The sequence below is a fragment of the Rana temporaria genome, chromosome 1 (genome assembly GCF_905171775.1).
Source record: "Rana temporaria chromosome 1, aRanTem1.1, whole genome shotgun sequence".
Classification (NCBI taxonomy): Eukaryota; Metazoa; Chordata; class Amphibia; order Anura; family Ranidae; genus Rana; species Rana temporaria.
In genome coordinates, this window is record NC_053489.1 from 303,082,047 (window position 1) to 303,091,547 (window position 9,501).

General features: G+C 42.6%; 1 protein-coding gene across 2 annotated transcripts in view; it reads right to left on the reverse strand.

Annotated features, from left to right (window-relative positions):
• Positions 1 to 3,782, reverse strand: part of NFIB (nuclear factor I B) — a 288,819-nt gene extending 285,037 nt beyond the window's left edge. For both annotated transcript variants that reach the window (XM_040358479.1, XM_040358473.1), the window contains exon 1: positions 3,413 to 3,782. In XM_040358479.1, coding sequence (XP_040214413.1) covers positions 3,413 to 3,430 — 18 coding nt within the window. In that variant the 5' untranslated portion in view covers positions 3,431 to 3,782. The remainder of the gene's footprint in view (positions 1 to 3,412) is intronic.
• Between the last annotated feature and the right edge of the window lie 5,719 nt (positions 3,783 to 9,501).

Genomic DNA, 9,501 nt, shown 5'->3' on the forward strand with positions numbered 1-9,501 from the left:
TACATACAATAAGATGTATACAGTATTGTGTTAAGTGTTACAAAGAAAATCAGATCAATGGTGGAAACTAAAACAACTTTCATCAATCAGTGAAAGCACCTGATGTAAGCCAGTCGTATTGTTGAACTTGTGTCTACGTAAACAATGACATGTGACATGTCTATGTATCTAGTAACCCTGCTACTTTGTTTGTATCCAAAGTGTTACATCGAAAATCAGGACAAAAACAGAAGCCAAACAAGCTCTTCTAACAATTGTTTAGCAATAAGTGAAAGCTCCTGCTGCAGGCCAATACAAATGGTTAACTCCCATAGGTGTCTATGTATAAAGTAACATGCAAGATGTCTATGCAAAGTGCCTATGTATATAGTAAGATGGCGATACTACTTTTAATCCAAATCGTTACAGAAAAATTAGAGAAGCTAGCTAAGCTCTTCTAACATCCTTCAGCAATCAATGAAAGACCCTGCTGCAAGCCAATGACAATGCTTCCCTTCTATGGATATCTATCTATACCGTAATATGGTGATATTAAAGAATAATATCAGATCAATGACAGAAGACAAGCAAATGCTAACAACTTTCAGCAATCAATGAAAGCCCTAGCTGCAAGACAATAAAATCGTCAACTTCCATTGGTGGCTATGGATAGAGTAACATGTAACATATCTATGTATAGAGTAACATGTAAAGCAGTGACAACTCCCACATATAAATCAGCGAGAGCTCCTGGTAGTATTAAACTTCCTCAAGTGTCTATACATATAGTAACATTTCTATGTATAGGGTAACATATAAATCAGTGAGAGCTCCTGGTAGTATTAAACTTCCTCAAGTGTCTATACATATAGTAACATTTCTATGTATAGGGTAACATATAAATCAGTGAGAGCTCCTGGTAGTATTAAACTTCCTGAAGTGTCTATACATATAGTAACATTTCTATGTATAGGGTAACATATAAATCAGTGAGATCTCCTAGTAGTATTAAACTTCCTGAAGTGTCTATACATATAGTAACATTTCTATGTATAGGGTAACATATAAATAATTAAGATATCTAGGTATATAGGGTAACAAAAATCATTGGTAGCTCATGCTAGTATTGAACTTCCATAGGCATCTATATATCAGAAACATATATATCAGTGAGTACCCAGAGGAGGAGAGCCCAACTATGTCTGTGTATGTGTAATTACCCCCCCCCCCCCCCAATCTAGGGGTTCACCCTCAACCACCATACCCTATAGACACCTAGGGAATCCAATACTATCAGGAGACATATTCAACTTCTACAGAGATCCATTTACACACAGGGAACTTTAATAGTGATTTATAAGTTACCCTATAGGTATGTATAGACACTAGGCAAACTCACCTGGTAAGATATCTAGGTATATAGGGTAACATAAATCATTGGTAGCTCATGCCAGTATTGAACTTCCATAGGCATCTATATATCAGTAACATATATATCAGTGACAACTTCAGGCAGTATTAAACGTCATGAAGTGTCTATACATACAGTAACATGTAAGATGTCTATAGATTTAACATATAAATGAGTGACAACTTCTGGCAGTATTGAACTTTATGAAGTGTCTACAGATACAACAGCATGTAAGATGTCTATAGTGTAACATATAAATCCATGACAACTTCTGGCAGTATTATACTTTACGATGTGTCTATACATACCTATAGGGTAACATAAATCAGTGACAACTTCTGGCAGTATTAAACATCTATACCTACAGTAACATGTAAGATGTATATAGGGTAACATGTGCATCAGTGACAACTTCTGACAGCATTAAACTTTATGAAGTGTCTACACATATAGTAACAAGTAGGGTGTCTATAGGGCAACATTTATATCAGTGACAACTTCTGGCAGGTTAAAACTTCATGAAGTGTCCATACATACCTATAGGGTAACATATACATCACTGACAACTTCAGGCCGTATTAAACTTCAGTAAGTGTCCATACAAACAGTAACATGTAGGATGTCTATAGGGTAACATGTGCATCAGTGACAACTTCTGGCAGTATTAAACTTTATGAAGTGTCTATACATTTTAGTAACATGTAGGGTGTCTATATGGCAGTTTTAAATGTCATGAAATGTCTATACATACCTATAGGGTAACATGTAGGGTGTCTATATGGCAGTTTTAAATGTCATGAAATGTCCATACATACCTATAGGGTAACATATACATAAGTGACAACTTCTGGAAGTAATGAACTTTATGAAGTGTCCATACATACCTATAGGGTAACATATACATAAGTGACAACTTCTGGAAGTAATGAACTTCATGAAGTGTCTATACATACCTATAGGGTAACATATACATCAGTGACAACTTCTGGAAGTATTAAACTTTATGAAGTGTCCATACATATCTATAGGGTAACATATACATAAATGACAACTTTTGGAAGTAATAAAATGTATGAAGTGCCTATACATACCTATATGGTAACATATACATCAGTGACAACTTCTGGCAGTATTAAACTTTATGAAGTGTCCATACATATAGTAACACGTAGGGTGTGTATAAGGTAACATATACATCAGTGACAGCTTCCAGCAGTTTTAAACTTTATGAAGTGTCCATACATACCTATAGGGTAACATATACATCAGAGACAACTTCTGGAAGTAATAAACTTGATGAAGTGCCTATACATACCTATAGGGTAACATATACATACGTGACAACTTTTGGAAGTAATAAAATGTATGAAGTGCCTATACATACCTATAGGGTAACATATACATAAGTGACAACTTTTGGAAGTACTACAATGTATGAAGTGCCTATACATACCTATAGGGTAACATACACATCAGTGCCAACTCCTAGCAGTATTGAGTTTGCCTAGGTGCCTATAGATACCTATAGGGTAACCTATAAATCACTATTAAAGTTCCCTGTGTGTAAATGGATCTCTGTAGAAGTTGAATATGTCTCCTGATAATATTGGGTTCCCTAGCTGTCTATAGGGTATGGTGGTTGAGGATGAGCCCCTAAATTGGGGGGTAATTACACCTTCTCAGACATAGTTGGGCTCTCCTCCTCTGGGTACACACTGGCATGGAAAAAATGTGAACACTTGTGGAGGTTACATAAGGTGATGGGTGCAGGTCGGTACCCCCATGGCATCATTATACAGAAGGTATGTATCAGAAAGCTGGGGGTGGTCTCTATGTCTGGCAGGATGGGTGCCAAGTCTTACCCCCTTGGCCCCCAGCTCCATGCACGGATTGCTGGCACAGAAGTGTGACCCACATCCAGTTGCTGCCAAAATGAGACAACCGATCCAAGTTGTGGGCACCCCTCCCCTCCCCCACAATCGCTATGACAGCAGCACCCAGAAGGATGTCTAAAACACATACCATGGCAGTGTAGTGCATTAATGACAGGACTCCGGGGCTCTTCACATGTCTTAGCTCACACTTATTTCTGCTGCTGTGTTTTATTTTGTTCTAGGGGTGACGTGTTTGTTTATAAATAGGTGTGAGGTATGAGGAGCGGCGGTGCAGGGTGAAGTAGTAGTAGAAGTAGTAGTAGAGAAGTAGTAGTTGTGTTCTTCTGGCTCCTGCACTCCTGGAGGCTGGCGGACTTGAACGCGGTCCAGGAGAGGCCGATCCCGAGTGTTTTTTTTTATTATTGTGGACTTGTGTTGGCAGGCGCTGTGTCTCCCCGGCCCCCCTTGTCTGTCAGTCTGCTCCGCTCAGCACATCAGGCAACTCACTGCACAGCCGCCCGCTACACCACCTTCTACCGAGCTCTCATTGGACGCCAAGGCGGCGGCTCCCCTCCTAGCTCCTCCCACCTCCCCCTATTCAGCTTCCCAACTCCAGCTGTCACCGCCCTCCCACCTTCTCCCAGGACCCCCCCTCCCCCCTCCTCCTCCCTCCATCCTCTACATTCCTCTCCTCCCTGCACTACAATACACCGACCTCTCTGTCATTCATCCCAACACCAACTATTCCACATCTGTTACACTAATCCCATACCTGGCTGGGTCACCACAAATCCATCAGCATTCATCAATGTATATACGAAGTACATTGGATCCTCACACCTACATACACACATGCACAACCATTCCCCAAATAAGGCCAAAGTTTGCTAAATGGATGCAAAAATACCGATCACCTTCTAAACGTATTAGTGCCCTTTAGATCAATAGTCAACAGAATTTGGCACACGCTGGGGTATGGATTTATCAATATGCCACACACAGGGTTTCTTATTTCTTATACGTTCGTTATGGTAGCTTTAAACTCTTTGATAAATTATTATTATACAGGATTTATATAGAGCCAACAGTTTGCGCAGCGATATACAACGTTAGGCCAAACAATACAGTTACAATGCAATTCAATCATAGGTGTGGGCACAGGGTGTGCCAGGTGTGCCTGGCACACCTTTATTACCCTGGGTGCCGCAGATTCTCCCTGTTTCAACACCGGTCAATTTAAAGTGGAGGTTCACCCTATAAAACATTTCTAACACTACATCCAGCACCGTGCTGCATATAAAATGACACTGACCTTTATTTTTTTTTCCCCGTAGATATCGTTTAGCCGTGGAATTCACTGTGGCTTCCGGGTGGGGAATCCCGCGGGAGTGGGCGTTCCTATTGACATGCCAATCAATTGGCTTGCTAAACGACGGCGCATCACGACTTCCCGAAGGAAGCTCGGGTCGGCTCGGCTCTATTCGGCGCCGGTGCGCAGGCGCCGAATAGAGCCTAACCGACCAGAGCTTCCTTCGGGAAGTCGTGATGCGCTGTGTGCGCCGTTGTTTAGCAAGCCAATTGATTGGCATGTCAATAGGAACGCCCACTCCCGCGGGATTCCCCACCCGGAAGCCGCGGTGAATTCCACGGCTAAACGATATCTACGGGAAAAAATAAATAAAGGTCAGTGTCATTTTATATGCAGCACGGTGCTGGATGTAGTGTTAGAAATGTTTTATAGGGTGAACCTCCACTTTAACTGGGCTTTGGTGAAAAATTGTAAAAACAAGTATAATTGAAACCATACAATTGTAAAAAGTATAAAAATAAAAACTACTGACACCATCCACTGCTCTACTGACACCAATCTCTGCCCTAAGGACACCACCCACTGCTCCACTGACACCAATCTCTGCCCTAAAGACACCACCCACTGCCCTACTGATACCAATCTCTGCCCTAATGGCACCATCTACTGCTCTAATGACACCAATCTCTGCCCTAATGACACCAGTTACTGCTCTACTGACACCAATCTCTGCCCTAATGACACCATCCACTGCTCTACTGACACCAATCTCTGTCCTAATGGCACCATCCACTGCTCTACTAACACCAATCTCTGCCCTAATGACACCATCCACTGCTCTACTGACACCAATCTCTGCCCTAATGACACCACCCACTGCTCCACTGACACCAATCTCTGCCCTAAGGACACCATCCACTGCTCCACTGACACCAATCTCTGCCCTAAGGACACCATCCACTGCTCTACTGACATCATACTCTGCCCTAATGACACCATCAACTGCTCTACTGACACCAATCTCTACCCTATTGGCACCACCCACTGCTCTACTTTCACCAATCTCTACCCTAATGGCACCATCCACTGCTCTACTGACACCAATCTCTGCCCTAATGGCACCATCCACTGCTCTACTAACACCAATCTCTGCCCTAATGACACCATCCACTGCTCTACTGACACCAATCTCTGCCCTAATGACACCACCCACTGCTCCACTGACACCAATCTCTGCCCTAAGGACACCATCCACTGCTCCACTGACACCAATCTCTGCCCTAAGGACACCATCCACTGCTCTACTGACATCATACTCTGCCCTAATGACACCATCAACTGCTCTACTGACACCAATCTCTACCCTATTGGCACCACCCACTGCTCTACTTTCACCAATCTCTACCCTAATGACACCATCCACTGCTCTACTGACACCAATCTCTGCCCTAAAGACACCACCCACTGCCCTACTGACACCAATCTCTGCCCTAAAGACACCACCCACTGCTCTACTGACACCAATCTCTGCCCTAAAGACACCACCCACTGCCCTGCTGACACCAATCTCTGCCCTAAAGACACCACCCACTGCCCTACTGACACCAATCTCTGCCCTAATGGCACCATCTACTGCTCTAAGGACACCAATCTCTGCCATAATGACACCAGTTACTGCTCTACTGACACCAATCTCTGCCATAATGGCACCATCTACTGCTCTACTGACACCAGTCTCTACCCTAATGACACCATCCACTGCTCTACTGACACCAATCTCTGCCCTAATGGCACCATCTACTGCTCTAATGACACCATTCAGTGCTCTACTGACACCATCCACTGCCCTACTGACACCAATCTCTGCCCTAATGGCACCATCCACTGCTCTACTGACACAAATCTCTGCCCTAATGACACCATCCACTGCCCTACTGACACCAATCTCTGCCCTAATGACACCATCCACTGCTCTACTGACACTTATTTCTGCCCTAAAGACACCATCCACTGCTCTAATGACACCAATCTCTACCCTAATGGCACCATCCACTGCTCTACTGACACTTATTTCTACCCTAATGACACCATCTACTGCTCTACTGACACGAATAATGACACCATCCACTGCTCTACTGACACCAATCTCTGCCCTAATGGCACCATCCACTGCTCTACTGACATCAATCTCTACCCTAATGACACCGTCCACTGCTCTACTGACGCCAATTTCTGCCATAATGACACCGTCCACTGCTCTACTCACACCAATCTCTGCCCTAAAGGCACCATCTACTGCTCTACTGACACCAATCTCTGCCCTAATGACATAATCTACTGCTCTACTGACACCAATCTCTACCCTAATGGCACCATGCACTGCTCTACTGACACTTATTTCTGCCCTAAGAACACCATCCACTGCCCTACTGACACCAATCTCTGCCCTAATGACACCATCCACTGCTCTACTGACACCAATCTCTACCCTAATGGCACCATCCACTGCTCTACTGACACCGATCTCTGCCCTAATGACACTGTCCACTGCTCTACTGACACCAATCTCTGCCCTAATGACACCATCCACTGCTCTAATGACACCAATCTCTACCCTAATGGCACCATCTACTGCTCTACTGACACTTATTTCTACCCTAATGGCACCATCTACTGCTCTACTGACACCGATCTCTGCCCTAATGACACTGTCCACTGCTCTACTGACACCAATCTCTGCCCTAATGACACCATCAACTGCTCTAATGACACCAATCTCTGCCCTAATGACACCATCCATTGCTCTAATGACACCAATCTCTACCCTAATGGCACCATCTACTGCTCTACTGACACTTATTTCTACCCTAATGGCACCATCTACTGCTCTACTGACACCAATCTCTGCCCTAATGACACCATCCACTGCTCTACTGACACCTATCTCTACCCTAATGGCACCATCCACTACTCTACTGACACCAATCTCTAACCTAATGACACCATCCACTGCTCTACTGACACTTATTTCTGCCCTAATGACACCATCCACTGCTCTACTGACACCAATCTCTGCCCTATTGACACCATCCACTGCCCTACTGACACTGTCGGTAAATATACACATGCACACACGTGTTTAAACTTTGGGGTGCACACCCTAATGCAATAGGATGTGCACACCTACGAATTCAATACAGGAGGAATCAGAGGGCCCTGCTCATTAGAGCTTACAATCTGGGAAATAATACATTTATATTCTGATCAATCTCCTCCAATAGGAATAATCAATCTATAGTCCACAACCCATTCAATTGCCACACACAGGAAAGTGTATTTTAATCATTATGATGGTTATAGTTACTTCTATAAATTATAGACTTCCCTTTACATTGATCTCCTCCAATAGGAATCATCAATCTATAGTCGAAAAAAAATTCAATCGATTTGGCACACACAGGGATGTGGATAACAGTCGTTATGGTGATCCATATGCCACACACAGGAAAGAATTTCATTCGTTATGGTAGCTATACACGCTTCGTTAAATAATCAATTTATTTTCAGATCAATATTATCTAATAGGAATAATCAATCAATAGTATGCAACCCATTCAATCAATATTCCACACACAGTATTTTAATCATTATGGTGGCCTTCCACACATAAATTATTGAGTTCCCTTCACATTGATCTTCTCCAATAGGAATAATCGATCTATAGTGAACAAAAAATTCAATCGATTTGGCACACATGAGGATGTGGATTTAAAGGGTCACTAAAGGAATTTTTTTTTTTAGCTGAAATGACTGTTTACAGGGCATAGAGACATAATAGTTAACTGATTCCTTTTAAAAATGATTAAAAAATAGATAAAAAACAATCATATAATGTGCCTGCAGTTTAGTTTCGTTTTTGTTGTTGTTTCCTGGTTCTCTGATGTACAGAGAGCCACTAGAGGGCAGTCAGCCAATAGAGAGCAGTGATACTTTGTCTAAAACTCCTCAGCACCAATCCAGTTTCGTTTTACACACAATAATCACATTAGTGACCACCGTGAGAAATCTCCCAGCACTGTGGTTATCAGGAAACAGGCAACCAGGAAGTGTCCAGAACAGAGAGGATTTACAGCAACATTAAAAGCAAAAACGAACAATGAGGACATGAAACCAGGACTGCAGTAAGGTAAAGGAAGCTATTTAGCTAAAAAAAAAATTCCTTTAGTGACCCTTTAAATCATTATGATTATCAATATGCCACACAGGAAATGATTTAATGTGTTATGGTAGCTATACACGCTTTAATAATCTTTTAATAATCAATTTATTTTTTGGATCTTCTTCTTGTCGAGTTCCCTGCCAGTGCTCCTGGCTCCTCCCCCTGCCAAGTGCCCCCATTGCAAGTCGCTTGCTATGGGGGGCACATATGTATGCTTGATCCTGAGTTGTCTCTGTGTGTCCATAAGACACACAGAGCGCGACTTGGCCCTATCCCCTCACTTTCTCTTCACTGCCTGTGATTGACAGCAGCAGGAGCCAATGGTTCCCACTTGTGTGTGAGCCAATGAGGAGAGAGAGAGAAAGTCAAGAGAGCTGCTGCTCTCAAGCATATTGCTGGATCAAGATAGGACTCAGATAAGTGATTGGGGAAGCTGGGGGGTGGAGCTGCTTACAGAATGTTTTTTTACCTTATTGCAGAGATCATAATTTATCGATTGCATCTCTATTTTCACCATTTAATCCTATAATCTGATCGATTGAAATACAATCAGATTAATGACAAAAGCATTTCAGTGCTGCTGACTGAGGCAAAACAATCAATACATTTCCATTCTGGCCCATGCACTCAGTTTGATTGAACATACTCTAAATCGATCAGAAGGGAAAGTATGGCTATTTGATTGTTTGCAGATTTGATACAAGGCAAC